Source organism: Myodes glareolus, chromosome 14, assembly GCF_982192425.1.
Source record: "Myodes glareolus chromosome 14, mMyoGla1.1, whole genome shotgun sequence".
Taxonomy (NCBI): Eukaryota; Metazoa; Chordata; class Mammalia; order Rodentia; family Cricetidae; genus Myodes; species Myodes glareolus.
The window spans coordinates 75,204,317-75,228,739 of record NC_142039.1 but is presented as its reverse complement, the minus strand read 5'-3'; the positions used below and the strand labels follow the sequence as shown (position 1 = coordinate 75,228,739).

Genomic DNA, 24,423 nt, shown 5'->3' with positions numbered 1-24,423 from the left:
CCGGGTGGCCTAGAGGGAAGCTGCAGGCAGGTGGCTCTGGGAAGGAGTGAGCGCTATGATCGCCACCCTATGGAGGTCGTACAGCACTGGGGGCTGTATTACTATTATTAGCTCAATAGCTGCAGTCTTTTCAGGGCTTTCGGCATTGTTTGCGGCATGCTGCACACATGGTTTCTTTTGCTCTTGATGGGAACACAATTCTAAGCTGCAGTGGTGCTGTGGAAAGTGGATTCTCTTTATGAAAATCCTAGGAACTGACAGGAAGTGAGACCTGACCAGGCTGTTTCCCCAAATATTGGAATACTGCTTTCTGTTTTCAGTTTTTAATGATGAAGATCAGAAGAGAGGCCCACTGAATGCACCCAATGGGAGTGAAAAGCAGAGGCCCATCCTAAATCAAGCAGGGGTCCAGAATCCTCAGGAGGCCTGAACAGAGATCCAGCAAAGGCTCCAGCGACCGAGTACGAACCTGAAATGTACAAAATAAATGCGCATCGGCAGATGATTCCGGGGTTTAATCAGTACATTGTAGCAAAGACAGTTTGGGGACCTTTAAAGCATCTACAGAGGATGTCAAAATTGGTCAAGCTTTCTTAATAGGTATTTCTTGAGCAAGTCAGGTAACACCAAAAAGAGAAATGAAGTTGTCCTGTAGGGCGGTGTCCGCAGGACAGAGCAGCCGCAGGAGGCCAACTGCTGGCAAACAGCTGAACAGCCGCGCCCCCTCCTGTGCGCTGCTTGCCAGTTTGTGTTCACTGGACCCGAGAGTGGCTCATCTCTCCTGCACATACTTGATTTCCACCACCGATGGCCTAGAGCTTACTGTTAGCATAAACGCCACTCGTCGGTGTAAAAGTCTCAATACAATGTTGTTCTGTGCAAAAGTAAATTAAAAGACAGCCACTACACCAGGCTAACCCTAGGACTCAGAAGACTAAGGCAGGAAGATTGCTATAGGTTTGGGCCAGCCATAGCTACATAGTGAATTCCAAGTCAGACTGGGCAAGAAAGTAAGACCCTATCTTAAAACACCAATTGTGGGGTAAGATTTTTTTTTTTCTTTTTAAAAAAAAGACTACTTGTTCAAGTAACCTTTGTTATTCTTTTGATGTGCAGAACACTATTAACTTAGTCGATGTGAGCACCGATGGTCTCTACCTTGTTTTTTGTTTGAGTGGGCAAAGGGAAGTCTCTGGTGCTAAGGCACTGGCTGGACTGGGCTCTGGACAGAAGCTGCAGGGGCAGTCAGAGCAGACAGGATGTAGAGCACCGCAAGGACAGAGGCCCAGAGACTCACAGCTGTGCTGCTGTGACGATCCAGGAAGAAGGGCTGGCTGCTGGGGACACCCAGGTTACAGCTGGGACACCTACAGAGGCAGGAGAAACAGCAGCAGCTTTTCTGTAGTTATGTATTGTTTGAAAAACCCACAAGGTTCATGTAGTTCCCTGATGATAATGGTGTTAGGCCTGACTTTAGTTGGTCCTTGGTTCTGATCACTGGGTTCTAACCAACTGTAACTTGACAGCAGCCATCCTGAGAACAGAACTGCTTTCCAGTGCTATCTGAAGAGTGAGACAGTCCACAGGGTCTGACTCAAGTGGACAGTGCTGGTTAACTGGGAAGCACCACCACTAGAGGCCACTGGAAAACCTCTAGTGCCTTTGGGGCTGGCTGAAAAATTCCTGCAGTGTAAATGGATGCCCAGGTGGTCCAGTCTTCCCGTCAAGCCATTCCGCTCTTTAAAACATATACAGTCACCCGTGGCAGATGTAGGTTGTGTCTCACTGCCCAAATAACCAGATTTGGTGCTCACCCCACCCGATCTGACATACAACCCTGTGTTTAGATGGACACTTGTTACCTGCAAGGTCCTCGGACGCACTGTTAGCATACTACATTCTACTCCAAGGTTCCGTGTTCAAGGGGACTTTGTATTTTCTAGTGCCCATTTCCTGCTTTAGCTTTGGTTGTGGTTTAAAGTGTAGACATTGCTGACATAGTATGCTGATTTTCTTTCAACAAGTAAAACAGGTGAGGAGACCACTTTGGTCTCTGAGCTCTAAAACTGCAAGCTGCCTAATGTCTCTGCTTGACACTTGAGCCAGACCATCTCAGTACTGACGAGGAAGTCAGCAACATCCTTACCTCCATCTCTGCTAGCACTGCAAGCAAGTTCACTCAGGCATGTTTCCAAGTATTTCTAGGAAATGTTTTGATAAAAGGAAGGTGTCATGGGGTTGGGGCACAGCTCCCTGAGAGCATCTGCCTAGTATGTACGAGGCCCTGGTTGTATCCTCAGCACCACCAAAAAGTGTCAAATTAGAACTAGGACACTGAAATCTCAGGACCATTTTTACCATAAGCCAAATGAACTGCTGATGGTCTTGGGCGTTGGCCCACACAAAAAGGCTAAACTTCAGGGTAGCTCACTGTGCTAAAACCACTGCTCCTACAGAGGACAAAAGGGAAACCCTACAGGCTTAGACAGCTGTCACATAACATACACTAGTGCAGAGGGATGGGCAGAAAAACAAGGATGGGGCCTCTGGCTGGTGGACTGAGAACAGAACCCGCATCTCAATACAGTCTGAGGGCTCAGCTGGAACAAAGGCGTGTACCGCATTCAAACAGACCTAAAGCTCAGCAGTGTACACACCTCGCCTGCTGCTGCCAGCAGCAGACACTGCAGTGGGATGTGGTTTCTTAAACTTTATGATTGTAGCTCCTTGCGAATCTGTGTACCCCCTCAAAATCCATTTCAAATTTCAACAGAATCTAAATGCTTAATAAATTCATGTTTTGAAACTTCTTTTGATCAGTTTTTGGGGCTGTTTGGTGTTTAAGACAGGATCTCACATAGCCCAGGCTGGCCTCAAACATAGTACACAGCTGAGGGTAAGTGAAGCCTGATCCTGCTGCCTCTGCCTAAGTGCTGGGATGTAAGGCTTACAGCGCCATGGCCAGCTTGGGTGACCTGCACTGCTCGGTGGTGATGTTCAGACCGCAGTTCTTAGCGAAGCACCAGTGTACTTTTTGTGAAGAAATTTATTAACTTTACAAACACTATTTCACTCACTCATTCATTAAAAAAAGTTTTACAATTAAGTCTGTAATAAAACCATGTAACGTTCACCAATGCATTCCAGCCCAGTTACACCCGTGGAGTATTATAAACCACTTTAAAACAGCAGTTTTCATTCCCGTCAGGTAAGAGTATTAAACTGAAAATCTTCCTTATAACAGGCTGTCATCCAAGAAATCCACTTTACGTCACTGTGTGTGGCAGAATGATGTCCCCAGCACGGATATAGTCCATCTCTGCAGTCTCTTTCACACCAGTTTCACAACAGGAAAGTACTTGTGAACTGAGAAATCAAATTCAGGAGGAACCTATGAAGAAAGCCAGAAAGCCAATGAATACATCTGCGAGTGTTCAGGCAGTGGACAGTGCCTACTTTGCACATCATGTGTTTCAGAAATGCGGCAGCAGAAAAGAGACTGGCCTAAGGGCAACAGTCAAATGGAGAGAAATGTGGAAGCTGCTTCTCTTTCATGAAGGACATGAGAAAAACATCCGGGCTATCTGTTTAATCTTCGGAGAAAGTTAAAGGAAGATGGATGTTCCTTCGAGACAAGGCACCTAGATCAGGCTGACAGCACAGCTTAACTAAGGGGTAGGGGGTGGGGTGGGATTTGGATCTTTCCTTCTGCAGCATAGGTTCCAGTTATTACACTAAGGTCAGCCTGGATGGCAGGCACCTTAACACACCGATCATTTTGCCAGCCTCTATTTCTAAGCTCTTGACACTCCGGCCCATACTTTAACTGCCCGAAGTTAGCCAATGATTTATATGAGAGCCAGAGTAAAAAAGAGTATAAGTTCTAAATCTCAAAATGTGTCAAAGAAAAATGGTGAGCTTCTGAGCAGCTGAGCCCACCTCTTCTAGGATGACTGACACAGTGACGTGACCTCTGCTCTAACAGCACAAGGGGACGTTGGCTCACCTTTGACTCTTTTTTGTGCCCTCCTGCTAAAAGCTTCATGACCACGAAGTTGGGCTTGGCAACCTTGAGGATCCTACTGACCTGAAACAAGAGGAACGTCAGTAGCACGGCAGGGCAGGGCTGCAGGAGCCAGTGCTGTGCTGCATGCACTCGCACACTGCACTTCTCTGAACACACCTCCCATCTACCAGTCATGAACCTCCAGTCACTGCACGTCCTGCAGAGACCACAGTTGTGTTCAGAACATGCAGCAATACCGCAGCTTCACCATGGACCCCAAAGTCCTCTCATCCGTGAGTTCCCCACTTTCATCAAAGAAATGAAGGTGAAGATTCTCACCCCCATGAAAACTGCTGAGAACCGAGTTAACGGACAGTCTCCTGCTGCACATCCAACTGTGGATGCAGACACTGACCAGCACAGCCTAGCTCTGCACTTGGAGCACATGGCTGTGTTTAAAGCTCAGAAACAATCCCGACAAGGAGTGAGTGTTCTTGGAACACTAACTTATTTCTGACAACTACTAGTCTACACAGTTTCACTGAAACACATGAATCGTAACAGTGATGCTAGATTCCTCCCAGGTAACCCACAAGTTCCCACTTCTGCATTATTGACCTCTGGAAGTACCAAAGGGCAGGATGGGTTCTTCAATCCCACAACAGATATCCACCCGCCTTGAGGAAGCAGCTTCATTTCCACATCTCCTGGAAAAGGTGCACACAGAAGTTCAGAGCTGTAATCTCAGCACCTGAAGCTGAATAAGAGGCCTGCCAGGGTCTGAGGTAAGCCCAGGTAGTTCCAGGCCTGAACTACAGGATGAGACCTTGTCTCAAAAAATAAAAATAAATCGATAATAATAATTTGACATATCCAAAACTACACTGGTCCACACCACAACAATATTGCCACCGTGCAAACCAATGAACTCAGTTGCCCAGGCCCTTTCAAGTCCTCCCTGATTTTCCCATATCCGTGAGTCAGCCCAGAAGACTGCAAACCTGGGGGAAGGCTGACCACACCCCCCTCACCTGGATCACTGCTCCTGTGCTGTGACTGTCACCACTGTCAGCAGAGCATCGGAGTGCTCCTCTACCACAGGCAGACCTGGCTGTCCTTTGCTCACTTCTCCCAACTCCACCCCAGGATCCCGGACTGCTGTTCAAACACTTCAGGCGCAGTGTTCTGCATCTGGGTCCCCTGTCTAGAAGGGTCCATCCCTGACATGTGACTTGCTTCCCCTTCTAAAATTTACTAAATTGAGTTATTTAAAATGCTTAAAGCATCTCAGTGGTAGAAGTGTTTGTACCGAGTGCTCAAGACCCTGGGTTTAACACCAAGCAGTAGGGAAGCAGGGCTGCCTCTCTGCCCATGATGGCAGTGTTTCTTCAGCTCTCTGTACAGTGCACACCATGACCCCTCCCTCACCATCACAGCTGTTCTCTGCTGGGAATATAGAGATACTTGACAAATCTTTGAGTAAAACAATGAAATTCCCACTAAGTGAAATGTCTTCCATTACCAAACCTTCCTCAAATTTTTGTAATTACCATTTTTATTAGCTGGAGTATATACTTTTTTGTTTGTTTTTGAGATAGGGTCTCAGTATGTAGCTATAGCTGGCCTTGAACTCAAGAGAGATCCTTCTGCCTCTGGCATCATACCTAACTAAAATACAATTTTTACATCTCCCTTCCTGCTTTCTTCTCCAAGGCATTCAATGTTTCTCAGAGGCTAACGCAGAACAGAAGTGACTTGCTTTCATAATACAGTTTCCTCTGCCAACTTTCAATGAAATGGTAGTGTGCCACTCACACTATTAGATCCTTGTTAGCTTAATCTCCTTGACCCCGTGAGTGACTGGATTGCAGTTATATTATTTGCAATTAATTAAAACCTGCTATGTGATTACTCACCTATACTCATCACTCTTTCTGTATGTCACATGTATCTGAAAGGTGATTTCCCCCCTGTGAATTTATTTGCAGTGCTAGGGGTAGACCCCGGGCCTCGTGTGACAGGGAAGCACACTCCATCCCTGAGCCCAGCACTGGTTGTTTCTGATAGACAATGCTGAATCACCTGCACTGAGTTGCATCAAGGGCTCCCCTGGTGACTAACACATGTCACCATGTAACTCCTGCGCTAACAGAGTAAATGGATCTCAGTTACGCTGGGGACAGTACAAACTATTAGATCATCAAATGTCTAAACCATGTTTGCTTTCAAAGTTTATTCTGGTATATCTGTCTTTTAATGCAACAGCCTTTACTTCATATGGTCAAGTATGGTAAAATATTCTATGGTAACTGGCTACATGATTTTTCATATTTAAGACTTATAATAGAAGCTGGGCATGGTAGATCATGACTTAATAATCCTAACACTAGAAAGACAGAGGCAAGAGGATTACCGGGAATTCAGAGATCAGCCTGGACTACAGCGTGAGACCCTATCGGGTGGAGTGAAGAGACTTACAATGGTTAAGTTGGCAAACTTACCTGAAATTCTTGCTGTCAGCTGACTCACTATAGTTAACGTTCACCTAGTAGCAGGCGTGTCCCCTGGAAGTACAGTGAACCCACTCTTACCTCCCGGTCTGGGTTGGGGATGTTTTCAAGGATCATCTTCGCTTGCTGAAAGTGCTTACTAGCTGCCACATACAGCTCTGGAGACTGAGGAGGAGGGTTGTATTTATTGAGGTCAGACATTTCCTAAACAGAAGAGAGACTATCATAATATACTTAATATAAACCTTTTAAAGTTATTACTAATTGACTACCCAGCCATCCAGATTCTGAAGCAATTGCTTAGCACATCTCAGACTGAACCCACGTGATATGTAACATGATGGGCCAGCTAGCTTGGGGTATCTGTCCCGCGCAGTACCCCACAACCAGCAAGTCCCAAAGAAAATCAATAAGCTGACTGGCCCATTAGGTCAGGCTACTTATTAGCTCTTATAACTTATATTACCCCATTATCCTTATCTACATTAGCCACATGGCTCCGTACCTTTCTCAGCTGGGCAAGTTACATGCTGCCTCTTCGGTGGTCTGCGCAGGAATGCGGAGGGAGCTTCCTGCGTCCCAGAATACTCCCAGTCTCTTTGCTCCACCCCTACTTCCTGTCTGGCTTTCCCGCCTATACTGCCTGCCTGGCCAATCAGCGTTTTATTAAAATATGATTGACAGAATACAGACAATTCTCCCACACCAGTGATATGCAGATCTTCACCTGCACACACCTGATCTCAATTATCCTAATGATGTAAACATAAACTGCTCATGTGATCAACAAGTCCAAACACTTCCGACACCATTAAGACTGCTATTTTAGCACTTGTCCCACTGGCCCAGCAAGATGGGTTGGTTGTAAACACAACCTCTCTAGCATGGCATCCAGCGGAAGGGCTTGCTGTGCCCCCCAGCAGGCTCACCTTGAACTGCAGGTAGTGCACTGGGGGTGGGGTCATCACGCTGTTGAACGGAGCAAACCTGTGCTCATACCGAACCTGTTCACTATCAAGCTCAAACTTGGGCTTGCGCACTTTGCCATCCATGTCAAACGCTACCATCGTCTAAGGAGAAGGGAATGAGAAAACATAAAAAAGAAGTCCATGTGAAAGGTGAATATCTACATTAGACAGGAAAAAGAAGCCACAACTTAAATAGTTAAAATGTCATCTCAGAAATCAGAGAAAGGAAGAGTAAAACAGATTTCTCATCCATTTTAAATTTATATGCCATGCTTTATATAAAAAATTTCCAGCCTCTGATTGTTTATCGAATACCAAGCAGTCAGCCCTGAAATCATATACATACAAGGAATGTTATATGGACTGGGGAGATTGTAATTATTTAAGAATATATATTAGGATATATATATATATATATATATATCGTAATACACACACACACATCTTGTGTGTGTATAAATTGAAGAGGCTATGACTTCAAGAGAAAGGTGATAATACATGGGAGGAGTTGGAGGGAGAAGAGGGGAAAATGATACATTAATTTAAAAATAGTAATTTTTCCAGTCCCTGTGGGAACACACACACTTCCCCTCCCATTCCCACCCCGCCTCCCCGACACCACTCTTCCGCATCTCATGCTTCTGTAGTTGCCTTGAGACCTGAAGTAAAATGTTGAAGAACAAGTCCCTTATAATCACACAGACCAGTGTCTTTTCCAGGTCCCCTCTTAGCTTTGTGAACCTCAGGTGAGTTACCCCAGATCTTTCTGAATTGCCAGTACAATCTAAGAATTAATGTCCACAGCCTTGTAAAACTATCTGCTATTGCGTACAGCAGCCATACTGCAGGAACGCTACCTGGCCACGAGCCAGGGCCAACTGTGTGAGTCCACAACTAGAACGGAGCGAGGGAGCCTCACAGGTGGAAACACAACAGGGGTGGGAAAGCCGGGCGGTGGGAGCACTGTCTTTAATCCCAGCACTTAGGAGAAAGGCGGGCAGATTTCTGTGAGTTCAAGGCCAGCCTGTTCTACAGAGTGAGTTCCAGGACAGTCAGGGCTACACAGAGAAACCCTGTCTCGAGAAAGAAAAAGGAACGAGAGCGAAACATCAAGGTCTTGATTTCACCACTTACTTTGAACATCCCAGCACACATGTTCTGATAGGCCTGGCTCATTGTGATCTCTCGGCTCAATGGGCGAACTGTAATCAGAAACAAAAAATCTTCTGTACTCTTTTCCCCTCTCCTAAATTACTGTAGAAGAAAAACTAAGTAAGAAATACCTCACTTATTTACTGAATGTAAACTGCATTTTGCTTCTCTAAATTTTATATATAAATAAATCTCTAAATTAAATCTATAAATAATGAGCTGAGCTGAAGTTAAACAACTGTGTTCTCTTACTAGCTAGCACTATAGAATTTTGGCAAGACATAATGGTAGTCCCATTGAAACATCCGATTCCTGGGGTTCTTAACTCTGTGATCACCTGTCCACACCAACAAAGCAGCACAACTCAGGGTGGACCCCTGCCTGCTCTCTCGTCTATTCTGCTGGCACAACCTGTGTGCTGCCTCCTGCTCCAAGACCTCCGGTGTACGGAACTGGAAAGGACCTGAACACTGCCATCACTGACACTGGGACTCAGCCTCCCCTCTAGTCTGTGCACGGTGGGGAAAGAGGACGGCAGACACGTGCAGCTACTTCGGCTCACAAAGACATCTTTAGCCACTTGTCAGTCAAAGGTAAGGTGGTCATTCTATTTCAAGTTTAAAAATAGTTCACAAAGCCAGGTGTGACGGGGCAGACTAGCAAGTAGGCTGTTTACTCAGGTCAGCCTGGCTAACAGTGAGACCCTCGCTGAATAAGGAATGAGACCATCTACTGCACCTTTCTTTTTCTTCTTTGTTTTTTTGCTGCTACGGCCTTTCTGCTGCTCTTCCATTATCCTCTCCTCTGCCATCTGAGAGCCATCAGCACGGCTCAGGGTTGACATCAGCCATGCATACAGGAATTCAGAGAGGTACCTTAAGGGTTACAAAGTATCAGTTAATGGCAGATATCTAAATGACACAGCCTTACCAATACATTATTAATAATAATGAAAAGGTTTATTATTTCACACTGATGAGAGGAACTGAAGCCACAGCCTTAGAGACTAACACAAGCACATATTCTAATACGCCTTCAGCCCCATGTAGACAACTTCTGTAATGCTTTAAAGTTTGTAAAACACAAGTTTTTTTTGGGGGGGGGACGGGGGAGAGAGTTTGATAAGCATAGATCTAACAAGGGAGCATTGAAAGTGATCTCTCCCTTTCCACATTTTACAAATTTTCAAAAGATTTCTGGATAATTATCTGTATACATGCAAGTTAGAATACCCTTATTTTTTTCATTATCAGGACACAAGTCACCCTAGTCTATTAATTAAATATTTTCTGTGCAAAGCAAATGAAAAAAATTCAGAAAGTGTCAAAATTATTGGCACTAATTAAATCTCACTCTAGAATTTAAAAACATCTATGTTTGTTTACCTTTTTATTCAATAAACAAATGTAAAGCTGGCTATTTTACTAAAACCTTTTTCAAGTTTAACCTAACAAGGCATCTAAGTCAGAAAAGCAGTTCAAATCTAGGAGATTGCATACTGTTTCCAGTTTAACCAGCAACATGAAACATTAAGGACTCATAATGAATAAAAACCAAAGATCGATAAAATGTTTATGGTCTTTTATGATATATATTTTAGGATGCCTATTCCCAAAACTGCACTGAAAGATGCAAGGCAGGCTACAATATTAAAGCACATACAAAGCAGAACATTTTAATGTCATCATTATGATGATGTGCATGTGTGTGCGGTGACAGCACGCATGGAGACTAGGGGACAGCTCTGTGCAGCCAGTTCTCCCCTTCCTCATTTCATGTGGGTTCTTGAGTTGAACTTAGGTCATCAGGCTGTATGGAAATTTATTTTACCTGCTGAGCCACCTTGTTGTCCAAAACAGAATACTTTCAGCCAACAGAAACTAATGAAAGTCCAGACTGGAATTACATAGGTCTTACATTCTCAAGCTTTAGCACTATGGTCCCCACAGGTGAGGGATACACACATCTCATCAAAGAGTAGATATTAACGTACACTTTACAAAGTACAAATGACTCCTCAGAGCACAGAGTACACTTAGGGTCTGCAATGTCTACTGTAAAGCTGCACAGTAAGTAACAGGTGATGCTTAACTGTAATTATCTGAGGACAGATGGTGAAGGGAAGGGATGACATGACTTTCAAACACTAGGTACTTCTCATCTTTATTAAGAGCTTTACCAGCAGCTACAGTTATACTTTGGAAGAGCCAGCAGCAGTACTGCCTGGGAAGTAGCTAGAAATGGAAATGCCTGGCTCCCTCCCTCTGTAGATCTACTAAACTCAGGGCTGACTCCTAGACAAGGGAGTAGACAGCCATGACAGATTCTCACTTGTTTCTGCTGTTCATTTTATAAAGGCCTATAAGACATAGGAACTACATTTATAAGCAAAGCATGATGATTCTGCAAAATGTTAGGAGTTTGATCTGCAATTCCAAAGCCAACGATCCATGTAGAACTTAGCAAGCAGCCCATTGGAGTTTCTGGATACACAATTAGAATTACAGTCAGGGCCATGTGGGGTGGATAGTCAGTTCTCACATTCAGCTCGCACAGCTCAGAATGGCCTCTCAGAACCTCAGCAGTTCTTAACACAGCCAAATGTGGGGAAGGGAGATCTTTCCCTTCTCAGGGTAGGGATTAAGTTAAACAAATTTAACCATGAGATTAAAAATCAAATACACTGTGTAACAAACGTAAGCATTTGAGGAACAGAAAACTGTTTAAAATGCCTCAGTCCTTTGACAGATAAAGATACTCAGAATTCTCACTATGCTGACTTCACTGTTTTCTACAGCTTTTCCATGGCTAAGATCCTCAGACAGCCCCTTCCTAGGAATCTTTATCTTCCTTCTAGTGAAGGGGAAGAGCTACTCTACAGACGATTCCTCACGGATTATGCTCAATGGGTGTGCAGCTATGGCATCCCACAAGAAAGCTCCTTCTACTGAGTACGTCCACAGCATGGCATGGACTGCTGCTGCAGAAGGTACAGCAAACTGTGCTTACGTTTCTCCACAGTTGCAAACAGAAGATGTTGAATTAGCCCTTTTACCTTTACTAGTACCTTCTACAGAAATATGAAAAGGGGGAAGAACATTTGTAAACAGTAAAGATGTGTTCTTTGACCTATTTTCAAAATAGTTTACCAACTGTGCCACAACTACAATAAAAATTCACTGAAGGAAGAAAATGCTGCAGGGGCAGTGAGATGACCCAGCGGGTCCGAGACGGCCAGAAAGACTGCCAGCCTGACTTCAATCCCCAGCCTATGTTAAAAAAGTCAAGTGTAGTCCCACCCATCTGTAAGCCCGCCCTTCTCAGCGTGAGATGGCAGACAGCAGCATAACCTAGAACTTGTATGCACATAGCACGGAGACACCGCCTCAACAAGGGGAAGTACAGCACCAACTCCCGGAAGCCATAACACACAGAGCACCCCAAACCGCACTCTGCAGATGCATGCTTAGACCTCGGCTCTCCCATTCCTGCTAGCTGCAACAATCCTCACCAGTAGATATAGTAGTACTCATGCATGCTGTACAGCTCCAGCTCAAAGCCACTGAGCAGATACTGGATCATAATTCGAAGGTTATGGTAGAGGACCCAGGTTCCCAAACACGCCAGGTGCTGTCTCTGGGGCTCCTGCTTCAACAGCATAGTGTGAAGTGCTGCATCGACCTTCTCTGCCTGTCAGTTATTTAGATAGAGAACTTGAAAATATAAACATATAAATGCAAATCTCACAACCCATTAGAGCTTTGCTTTCAAATGCTTCTGGTTAGGCTTACAGTTTTTATCCTACAATACAATAATAAACATTTATCCAAATTACTCCCAAAATAATCATCCAGTTTCATGCAAGTTATTCTATCCAGACAAAGTGGTAAACTTGTAAACCTATAGTACCATCAACCTATGCCAGAGACTAGACAGGAGGATCTTATGAACCCAATGGCTAAAAAATAAGCCTGACAAAACAACCAGGCCCTGCCTGAAAACAAGCCTCAACTTGTGATTTCAGGTCTTGTGGTATTAGTAATGGGAACACTGTTGCCCACAAGTCGCTTTAAACTGTTCCATTGTGGGGTAAACCAGCCATGAAACCACAGTTCTCTACAAATGCCACAATTTATTCTCACGACTAAAGACATGATTTAAGATGTCTATAACTGGCCAGGCGGTGGTGGTGCACTCCTTTAATCCCAGCACTAGGAAGGCAGAGGCAGGTGGATCTTTGAGTTCCAGGCCAACCTGATCTACAGAGCGAGTTCTAGGACAGCCAGGGTAACACAGAGAAACCTGTCTTGAAAAACCAAACCAACCAAACAAAAAAACAATCCCCCCAAAACCAAGCCAAAATTAAAACCAAACAAGCTGTCTATAAACTGTATTTTCCATTTCCTCATGGACATTTTCCCTCTGAAGTATAACACTCAAATTTTATGTGGAAAATAGACATCATACTGAAAAAACAATCCTCGAATTGCTTTTGAAGAATTGCTTTTCAAAAGTTAAAAGTATGTCTCCATGTGACCTAGGATGGCCTTGAACTTGACCCTTCTGTCACGCTGCAAGCACTCCCCCGTTCAGCGACTGTTAAGTGTGCACTCTTACGCATGCTACTCATGCAGTCTATGACTTGCTGTGGTTCAGAAAAAGACTTCTGGCTCTTACCTCATCTTGTAATGTAGCAAACTCCTCAAGAATGTGACCCAGTTTGTCTCTCTGCCGAGCCCTGTTATGGCCATGGATTTGAACAAGACTACAAAATGGCTGTAAGACACAGACAACTTGTTAACGGTCAACGTGAAATTTCTTCATTTCAAAGAAATAATATGTCCAAATCTAAAATCTTGTTTAAACGGGTATGCACATGTGGAGACATATACACACAATCACAATGCTTACACTTCTTACATAACAGGTGTCCATTTTTAATGAATTCAATATCAAAACAACCCAAGCTATAGTTCTTACCCGAACACAGTGGGTAACAAAGGAGTCGATACAGTCCTTAGCCTGGTGGTTATTGTAGAGGCAACACCTGTAAGATAACAGTCACATACTAACATCAAACTGTGTATCTTAGACAAAAGAAGCAGTGATTACTGTAGATGCTACTGGAGGAGAAAACACAACCCAATACATTACGAAGTTAAGAAAACTAGCACTATGTTAAAAATCTCATATTACCATGCTTTCCATATTGTGGATGTGATCCACTAGTGAGAACAGGTACTGTCAAGTCCTATACTTCCTTGGCCTTTCATCACTTCCTCTTAGGAACCAGAGTCTTAATTTCCAAGTTGCAACCTCACTTGCAACTAGGGGTTGTGAACACCACCTGTGCTCCCTGACCCTGTTTACTGTCTTTGTGAAGTGCTGTCCTTGCTCCTCATCTAACTGTCCCTGCCTTGCAGTCAGGAGGGAGCATAGCAGAACAGAACATCAGGGATGAGGCAAGGGGTCATTCAAATTTAAAAAAAAAAATAATGATAATAAAAGAAAGACTAGAAGACTTTTTGTGTTTTTAATTATCAAGTAAATTTAAAAACCTTTCCGGTTCTACAAATAATCATCAAGCTTAAATCTAAGTAGCTGAGAGGAAGATGCTCACAAATAAGCTTTAAGACAGACAGACAGCACTGCCTGACAGCAGAGCAGAATGATGAGGACATGAAGGTCACAGAGTGTCCACAGGTGATCGGAAGACCCCAAGCATCAGCTGCGTTTGCTGCTGGTTTATGTCAACTTGGCACAAGCTGGAGTCACTTTGTAAGAGGAAACTTTGACTGGGAAAACGCCCCTGCCAGGCTGGCCTGTGGGTCTTTACTGGCTGATGACCGATACCAGGTTGGCTGATGGTCCTGTGCGCTCTAAGAAAGCAGGCGCAGCAACCAGTAAACAGTGTTCTCCTGTCCTGTGCAGTAGTTCCTGCCCAGGGTTCCCTCAAAGGATGCAGTGCCACCTGACAATTGCAAGCAGAAATAAACCTTTTAGTGCCCAGGTAACTTTTGGTCATGGGGCTTTACAGAAACCCTAATGAAATAGTGGCACTTAAGCTACAAGCATTACACACAGTGTGGGACAGATCACTGTCCTAGTTTGACATGGCTCAGTAGTGCAGCAGTTACATGGGATAAAGCAGGCGTGATTAACAATGCAAAGGGAATCTAGTAAAAAGCATTTGGTAGATGAAACTCACTGAAAACTATTACATACACACATACAGACACATCCATAAATTTGTATTTACATACTCTTTCGAATCAGGTACATAAAGTGAGAGAGAAACCAAACAATTCAAATTTAATCAAAATGATGGATACGAACTGCATTAAAAAAGGGATTTCTTTTGTATGTTATAAATATGAAAATCAGTCATGCTCTTAATCATACAATACTAAAAGTCCCTGTTCAACTTTCGAAGTCCAGAAGGCAGAGATGAAATGAAATCACTGACATGAATACTTGGAAACAGGTGGCAGCAGGAGGTCCCAGGGACACACAGGAGCCCATGGAGGGAAGGGAGAATAGGCAATGCTGGGCGTCCCTCAATGACAGGATTTAATAGCCTAGGGGTGAAACATTGTAATCTTTAGCAAAGTGTAAACTTGTGGAAGAAGTTTTAGCAGAGAGGAGAGACAACCTCTAGACGGCCAGACTTGTTTACCACCAGAAAGACAAGCAGAAAGCAAGCTGTCTCCTCTCAAAGGCAGGTTTAATGTGGCAGAGCGGTTTCAGGAGGAAGTACCTCAGTGTGCACTGCACGATTGATTTACAAAACTCCACAGTGGTTTAAATGTGGAGGAGAACCACTTTGATAAGGGTCAGTGAGCAAAGGACATAATGGGCAATTCTGAGGAAATCTGGCCAATAAATATCCTCTCAGGTTCATGTGAGGTTTATCATTTGTCAAAGAGGGCATTCAACAACTACTATTAGTCATAATGTCCCAATGTGAACTCTCATTACTTCCTACATCACAGTACTGCAATGTAGGACATAAATCTAACAGTTTTTAGAATGCAATCTCACTCTTAAAACTATACGGGGGGGTGGGGGGGTGGCTGGAGAGATGGCTCAGAAGTTAAGAGCACTGACTGCTCTTCTAGAGTTCAATTCCCAGCAACCACATGGTGGCTCACAACCATCTGTAATGAGATCTGGTTCCTTCTTCTGGCCTGCAAGTATACATGCAAACAGAACACTGTATATGTAATAAATAAATCTTAAAAAACAGAACAAAACAAAACAAACAAACAAACAAGCTATACGAGGGGCTGGAGAGATGGATCAGCAGGTAAGAGAGCTTACTATGCAGGCATGAGAACCATGGTGTTCTGATTCAGAGCACCATATAAAAAGAGTCAGGCACTTTCCCAGTGTCGGGGCTGAAGTTTGGAGAAATAGACAGGAAGCTCTCTGGGCTTGCTGTCCACTAGCCTAGACAAAAATGGAGCGCTCCAGGTTCAGTGGGAAACTATCTCACGAGGATAGCGTACAAGACAACAGAAGAGAATGGAAAACATTCTACCTCTACACACACAGGCTTGTACACCTGCAGACATATATACAACACATGCAAGTGTACACACATACACCCACATGTGCTTGCACACACACAAACACAAAAACAAGGATTTTAGCACCTCTATTCCTTAGAGCATATTCCTAATTATGAAATGTTTGGCAGCTACTAAAAAAGTAGATAGAGTAACTTGGTACAGTCATGAAAAAATGTTTTGTTTCTTCAGTCTTTTGAGATAGACTCAGTATGATAGCTCAGGCTGACCTCAAACTTGCTCAGTGGCACAGGCTTGCTTTAAACTCAATACCCTGCATAGCCTTCCCCATGCTGGGATCAAGAGCATGTGCCACACCTGGGAAGAATAAGAGAGTCCCAAAAAGCAACCCAAAAGAGATTTTCTGTAGCCTATTCAATCACTGCATCAACAACTTTCTGAGTTGCGTATACAACCAGTTTTCTTCCTTTTAAACTAGACACCCAATCACTCCATCTCCCTCCCACTTACCACACACTTTACAAAAGCACTCACGACACACGAATGTCATGCTATTCCATCTATCCTCCCCTTCATTTCTTCACTCAGTCTACAAATATTTACTGGGTGTCTACTGCATGCTAGTCTCCGGTGTCGCAGCTAGCATCCGTCACAGCATGCCGTGACAACAGTCACAACCTCTGTCCCGGAGAGTGCAGTTTATGTCCTCACTGGGGCAAGGGAGAGAGCAGCACAGCACAGCAGGGCATTGTAGGAGAGAACAGGGAATGGGGAATGAGGTGGGCTTTGAGACAGCACTCACCAATGAGACACTCAACAGACTGAGGGGAGCAGGTGTAGAGCACTGGGTCCCCACCCTTCACCCTTTATAAATCCCAGCAAGAGAAAACCTACACACTCCCAAACAGCAAGAAAGTCAGTACGTCTGGGGCAGAGTGAACAGCAAGAACAGGAAGATGAGGCTGTAGAGCAGGAGACAGGACATGGATCTACTGCAGAGCACACAGGTCCTGTAGGTGACCATGAGGTGGAATAATAGTTGTTATCTGCAGTCACCCAGGAGAAAAGGCTGAGGTTGTAACCAACACTGTCTGCAGAGCTTCCTACGGGACTGAACAAACTCACATACAGTGGCACGCACACCACCCGACTTCCTTTTCATGTCCTTCTTGCCTACAACACTGCTGGCTTATCCTGGCAATATCGCTAAATATATTTACTTGAACACTGATCTCAAGGTCTGCTTCCAGGAAACCCAAACACAGGAAGCTACCAGTTTTACATGGCATGTGGCTTGATTTATTTTAACAAGTTATGGTGAGAATGCTGAAGCATTAATATTTCATGCATGAAAATACAAGTCATATTCTCATGCTTTTACAAATGCTGAGTTCTCTGTAAGAAATAATGACTCAGTTCTTCCCTTTCTGCTGAAAATAATAAGAAAGCCCTATCATCTCTCAAAGCACCAGCTCAAACGGCTGCATGCCCGCATCCCGGGCTCTATGACAGGAGGGCAGTCTGACTGCCTATATGGTAGACCGGCACTAAGAGGTAAGGCCTCAGCTGTAAGGAGTACAGAGAAGCTGGTGTTCACAAGCACACAGTACAGCACCTCTAGTAACACTTACTTGGGGGAGAGCACCGGAGGACTGACAAAGGACCGAAGGGCATCTTTCACCATGTCTTGCATGAGGTGAGTTCCAAAGACCTTTTTGTTATCCACGAGGAAAGTGGTCTTGAAACAAGTATGAGACAGATTAGTGTCACTACTGCTGCCATACGCAGCTGTCACCACTGAGACACACAAAGACTACCTGCAATACTGCAGGATACAAGGGGATTAAATTTCAAAAACAGGTAGATACTTTATAAAATCGGTTTATAAATCCTTTAAAATTTTTTTTATTTTATGTGTCTGGATATGTCTGTGCACCACATGCATGCATGCCTAGAGATCAGAGAGGGCATCAGATCTAGGATAAGAGTTATAGACAGTTGAGAGCTGCCTCATGGGTGCTGGGAATCCAAATCAGGTCCTCTGGAAAAGCAATCACCTCTTAGCCACCAAGTCATCTCTCTGGCCCCCTAAATTAATCCTTATTTAATGTGTACTTTGAAACAGATTAAATAACACATAAAAGTATAAATTCCTCAAGTCAAGAACAATAATGTTGAGCTGAAAGAGTCAACAGATCGAATTACAATAGACATATGAACATGTCTGAACATACAACTGGAGGCCCAAGGTTGATACCAGGGATAACCTGGATCAGTTGCTCTTCTACCTGGCTCACTGAGGCAGGGGCTCTATTCAAGCCCAGAGTTCCTGACTATGGCTAGTGTTACCAGACAGCTTGCTCTGGGGACTACCTTCCAAGGCTGGAATTAGAGGCAGCCACCATACCCACCCAATAATCCTCTGGGCTCAGGGATACATGCTCTGCTTTAAGCTTGTGCAGCAAGCACTTTAACAAGAAGCTACATGTCTAGCCAAGTTTATTCAATTCAAAATGTTTCCAGTCTCCCTCAAAATGTGATCTGTGAGTTACTGATGCCCTTTCTAGTTTCACAATATTTAGAACACTTTCCCCGGGTCACCTTCCTTTTCTTGAATACTACCTTGACTCTACTTGGTCAGAAAGCAAGTGATCTTGCGTGATCTCACTTGTCTTCTAGCACAGCCTAAGCCCTGAGTCAGTGTTTCAGTGAGTGGAGGGACACAGCAGTGCAGCACTCACAGAGCAAGTGCAGGCCGAGACAAACAAAACAAGGCAGCATCACCTAGGGGACCTTTAACAGCAGCTACATTTGTTTTTTCATCAATAAAAGAGTGAAACTTACTTGCAACAGAGATCTTGAAAGAACACATGGTGACTGTTCACTAAATTCACAGAAAAAATCCTAATAGATATAGAAAAAGCAGTATTGTTAACAGATTAAACAAAAGCTGGGGATGTTTGCATATAAAATATAATTTTGTTCAGAAATAATATCCTATTAGTGTTAAAATAAGATAAAGAATTAAAAGTCAGTTTTATAGAAAATGTCTAATTACACCAAAGGGCTAACGACAGAGTCTACAAACCCTTTTTCAAGGTCTGACCAAAACAGAATTGTGTGTACAGCCTCATTAAATTTGTACACCAAGAAAACAGTATCAACAGTAACTAGGTGATAATAAAACTTTAGCTATTATTTAAAAGAAGTAAGTATTGGGGGTGAGGGGTTCAGTGGTCAAGACAGCACAGTCTCTGTGAGGGCCCAACTGTGGTTCTCAGTACATTTGGCAGCTCACAATCACAACTGCTTACAACTCCAATTCCAGGGGGATCTGACACCTCTAGCCTTCAAGGACACATGCATTCATGTGTACATACCCACACAAAGAAAACACATACACATAATTTAAAGTAATAAAAATAAATCTTAAAAAGAACTATCAGTAACCGGATAACTGGTATTACTTAGGGTGAAGACCAAGAAATATAGGTTTACATAAGAAGAAAGAAAAGACAAGATAATACACAAAACATTAATATTCAAAAATTGAGAGACAGTGGCTAGTTTATCCTATTTTCTGAACCTTTCCATTTTTACTATGTATAAATTTTAATATCTGGAATGATTAAAGACAGGCATGTGGACTTTGGAACGCCTGTGAACTGCTGCAGACTGGCGGTGAGGACAAAAGAAGAGACGTGTTCCCAGAAGATGTCACCATAGAAAGCAGGTATCACAGACAGCCTGTGGCTCCATTCAGCTTCCAAAGCAGAGTATGAATCTTCCAAGGACAGCACTCAACTATATCAGAGATGGCATTAGAAAAGCCAATCATAGCCCAAACCATCAGAGCAAAGCTGTGGTACTCAGGGACTGACATCCCTGATCGCTGTGAAGTGTCTAAAACACATGACAGCAAAGGGAGGGAGCGTACTTACCTAACTCCTGCCTACTTAATCAGTTTTCTTTTTCTCCTTTAACTGTTATTTTCCCTGGTTATGACCCCTTGCTATAACATTCATGCAGTGCCTTAACTCCTTTTAGAGGAAAAACCAAACCTGCACTCTCCAGTTACACCTGCTGTCTTCACAATCACTCTAGCTCCTTTACTGGCTGCTTCTTCAACCTAAATTTTAAGTATGGACACTCTTTGCTTTTCTTCAGCTACTTATATCCCAGGCATCTTAGCTAGGTTTCTACTTTTGTGATGAAACACCAGGACCAAAAGCAACTTGGGTAGGAAAGGGTTTACTTGGCATCATATGCTTTCACTTCACTCTGCATCACTGAAGGAAGTCAGGACAGGAACACAAATGGGGCAGGAACCTGGAGGCAGGAGCTGATACTGAGGCCATGTAAGGGTGCTGTTTATTGGCTTGCTCCTCATGGCTTATTCAGCCTGCTTTCTTATAGAACCCAGGACCACCAGTTTAGGGAAGGCACAACGAAGAATGGGCTAGATTCTCCTCCATCAATCACTAATTAAAGTGTCCTACAGCTGGATCTTGTGGAGGCATTTTCTCAGCTAAGGTTCTTTTTCTCAGATGACGTCAGCTTGTGTCGAGCAGACACAGTGAGCATATGTATTTCTGCATGCTGCACTGAGTATGCTACCAAAGCCTAACATCTGTGTCTGTGAGGGCACACAGTGGACAAATATCCTTAAACGTAAAACTGACATTCACTAGACACACTGTTTTGTTGTGGAATATCCCTTTACACTATGTGAAGATATGTCACTGTGATTGGTTTAATAAAAACCTTAACAGTCAGTAGGTAGGAGGGATTTTTAGGGCAGAGAGAATGCTGGGAAGAAGGGTGGAGAAGCCGTGAGATGCAGAGCGAGCAGGATGGGCAATACAGAGATAATAAAGAAAAGCAGAAAATAAATTTAATAGAAATGGGCTAATTTAAGTTGTAAGAACTAGTTAGAAACAAGTCTAGGCTATTGTCTAAGTGTTCATCATTAATAAGAAGTCTCTGTGTGGATATCTGGGAGCTGGAAGGCAGGACAAAAAATCAGTCTCAACTGTTTAGTGGCTGAATGGCATTTATTTTACTCATCTCATAGAATGGACAGTCACCACTAAAAATTTAATATTTCATGTTTCTCAAGTCATAAATAGTGCAACAAATATACTCTTGTGTGTGTGTGCGCGCATGCAAGCACACATCTGTGTAGGTGTGTGCATGTGAGTACACAGCTGTGAATGCATGTGAAGGACAGAGGTCAATATCTGGTTTCCTCATTGATAGTTCCCTGAAGCACAGCTAATAAAAACTCAAGACAGAGAAATCGCAGTTCAACCTGAAGATCCAAAAAGCAAACAGCCAGTTACTGACTCTTACCTCTAATTCAGTCCAAAAATGGCAATCCTGCCTCCAGGAATCTCAGACTGAGAGCTGTCTCCTCCCATTTTATAATCCTCTCTAGTGCTGGGATTAAATGTGTGCACCAGTGGGATTAAAGGTATGCACCACCCAGTTTCTATGGCAAACTAGTATGGGTACTGGGATAAAGGTGTGTGTTAGTAAGGCCTGGTCTGTAAGGCTGGCCAGTGTGGCTGTTTTACTCTCTAACTTCAGGCAGGCTTTATTTACTAAAATAAAAATGAAATGCCACTACAGCTTCCTGTCTTATTGAAATATACGGTCTCTCACTGAGCCTGGAGCTATACCTGTCAATCTGGCTTGTTTTCCTTATACGTAACTACGCCTTGCCACCTGACACTCACCTGAACCCGACAATGGCAGATTGTCAGACACAGGCTGTGAGCCCTTTCCCTCCCTCTCTCCCTTTCCACACTGCCCACCACTGCACTGCCAGACGCCTTTCAGAGAGGCATCTGCCCTCCCTTACTACGCTCTCTTAACACAGCCCCAGCAGCCCAGGCCTGGGTCCCCCAGCTCCCTCTACTGACAAGGCAAATCAGAGTCCCTAAGGATGGAAGAAAACTAAGGAATTACCCTACTGTGCTAGTATGTCACAAGGGATGAGTCACACTTGATACAAGAACAGACAGTATAATGATGGTTGAAAGTTAAATTAATGGTAACTATTTTAATGTGTATGAAAAAGATCAATAAATAACTACTGGGAAACCTGCAAAACTAGGAAATTGTGAGTATTAGGTCTAAGTATTAAGAAATGTATGGGAAGCATTTGCTATGTAATAGTCTCAAAACAAACCTTTCATTTGCTTATTGTTTTGCCTTGAGCAAAGGTCTTATTACATAGCCCAGGCTAGCCCAAAAACCAAGCTGCTTCTGCTTCGGTGTCTCTGGTGCTGGGATTACAGCCACTCACCACCGAGATTTTAGCTTTATTGGGCTTCCAATTAGAAAGACGTTCTCACTCAGCAAAGACAGTACATGCTGTACAGGTTTACATAAAAAGGTTTCATCTTCGTACTGTCTGTTATAAAAGCAAAATAATAAAAATGACCTAAATGTAATTTGTTATGAATGGACTAAAAACTAGTTATGTTATATAAGCTTACAGCGGGATATGTCTTCAGAATAATGTAGAAATATGCATATTTGCTGATATAAAAAGAAGCATCAAGCCAGGCGGCGGTAGCGCACACCTTTAATCCCAGCATTCAGGAGGCAGAGGCAGGCAGATCTCTGTGAGTTCAAGGCCAGCCTGGTCTACAAGAGCTAGTTCCAGGACAGGCTAAAAAGCTACAGAGAAACCCTGTCTCGAACAAACCAAAAAAAACCCAAAAAACAAAAAAAAAAAACCCAAAAAACAAAACAAACAAACAAAATTTAAAAAAAAGAGAAAAGAAAGCATCAGTAACACAAAAGTTTTCAATAGAACAAAACAACAAACAGGTTACCAAGCACCATGATCTCATATTCATATGCAAGAACACTAAAAACTCCAGGTCTGGCAACACAAGTCCTAGGTCTCCACTATTCAGGAGACTGGGGCTGAAGTCCCACGTTCAAGGCTTGGCTGGACCAGAGCCAGTCAATGTCAGCCTGAACAATTTAGTGAGAGCCTATCTCAAAGTAAAGAATTTAAAAAGGGCTGGGGACATAGCTCAGAGGTGGAAGACTAGCCTAGCATGTATGACGTTTAAGAACAACTTTCTTTTATATCTTTTATATATATTCTCTCTCTCTCTCTCTCTCTCTCTCTCTCTCTCTCTCTCTCTCCCTCTCTCTCTCTCTCACACAACACACACACACACACACACACACACAGAAAAAGTATTTTGAAGGCAGAATCTAGTTACCAAATCCTATTCCTACAATTTGGGTGATTTACCTATTGTCTTGTCTTAAGTTTAGCTTCTTAATTTCTAAAAATGTATCAAATCCTTACGAAAATTGTGTTATGTGAGTGCAAACACACTCCACCCCAAAGCTATTTACTGCTCTGTCAGTCAGTCTCTAGAGTGGCAAACTATCCTCTTACTTCACCAAAGCTCCAGAATATAGTTTTATACTTACCAGAATACAATGTAAATTTGGTAAGGTCACAACTTCACAGACTGTTTTTATCCTGTCTATTAATCTTGAGAAATAGTTGACCATTTCTTCTCTTTTAATTATCTTTGCATAGCGAGGGAAGGTGGGTGGAAGTAGTCTCTGGTTAACAAGGGGCTCAAAACCCATCATAATGGGATGGTCTAAAGAAGAAAGAGGAGAGTAATATTTCCAGTATCCTTATGTAGTTTAAAATGAACACTATTAAACATAAAACAAAAAAGCCCAAATTTTAAAGCCATTTCCAAATTCTAATCACAAAAGTCTAATAAATTTTATAATTTACAACTAATTTATGTATCCATATATAAATTTGTATGAGATTTAGTAACATCAAATTGTACTTCCTAGCTACATGAAGGTGATAGATGTTAGAGCCAAAGACTATAGCAGCAGGCATTCAACAAAGGCCAGGGATGACAGCTAAGTCTGATCTCCAGTCTGAGAGCAGACCTAACATCTAGAGCTGCCTGGAGGGCCACCAATAAGTGACTAGCTAACCAGTTCTAAACAACAAGAGACTTTCCAGAATAAAACACTGTATGATGTGCATCCTGACAAACATGGCTGCACCGGACAAAGAGCCTGTAAGAGAAAGTTGCCCGCTCTGGAGATCACAGAAAAGCCAAGAGCCTAAGGATACAAGACAGTAGCGAACCTCACTTTGGCCACTGTGCACTCTTAGCACCTTCATAGTGCTAAGACACACTACACCATGGGACTCTCATCTGAATTCAGACTGGAGGATTCCAGAGTGG

At 43.2% G+C, this 24,423-nt stretch overlaps 2 protein-coding genes across 7 annotated transcripts in view; one reads left to right on the top strand and one right to left on the bottom strand.

Moving 5' to 3' along the window:
• Positions 1–3,888, top strand: part of Golm1 (golgi membrane protein 1) — a 43,931-nt gene extending 40,043 nt beyond the window's left edge. Inside the window, exon 10 of one of the 2 annotated variants that reach the window (XM_085699640.2) lies at positions 3,245–3,888. In XM_085699640.2, the coding sequence (XP_085555766.2) occupies positions 3,245–3,312 (68 nt within the window). In that variant the 3' untranslated portion in view covers positions 3,313–3,888. Of the gene's footprint in view, positions 1–320; positions 2,811–3,244 lie in introns of those variants that run through there. The other variant, XM_085699641.2, reaches the window with a different exon arrangement.
• Positions 3,029–24,423, bottom strand: part of Naa35 (N-alpha-acetyltransferase 35, NatC auxiliary subunit) — a 44,860-nt gene continuing 23,465 nt past the window's right edge. For all 5 annotated transcript variants that reach the window (XM_048447654.3, XM_048447655.3, XM_048447656.3 and 2 more), the window contains 12 exons: positions 23,630–23,808; positions 19,010–19,069; positions 17,797–17,903; positions 13,617–13,683; positions 13,314–13,412; positions 12,148–12,326; positions 9,375–9,511; positions 8,619–8,686; positions 7,446–7,586; positions 6,598–6,720; positions 4,007–4,087; positions 3,029–3,391 (listed from right to left, as the gene is read on the bottom strand). In XM_048447654.3, the coding sequence (XP_048303611.2) occupies positions 3,332–3,391; positions 4,007–4,087; positions 6,598–6,720; positions 7,446–7,586; positions 8,619–8,686; positions 9,375–9,511; positions 12,148–12,326; positions 13,314–13,412; positions 13,617–13,683; positions 17,797–17,903; positions 19,010–19,069; positions 23,630–23,808 (1,301 nt within the window). In that variant the 3' untranslated portion in view covers positions 3,029–3,331. The remainder of the gene's footprint in view (positions 3,392–4,006; positions 4,088–6,597; positions 6,721–7,445; positions 7,587–8,618; positions 8,687–9,374; positions 9,512–12,147; positions 12,327–13,313; positions 13,413–13,616; positions 13,684–17,796; positions 17,904–19,009; positions 19,070–23,629; positions 23,809–24,423) is intronic.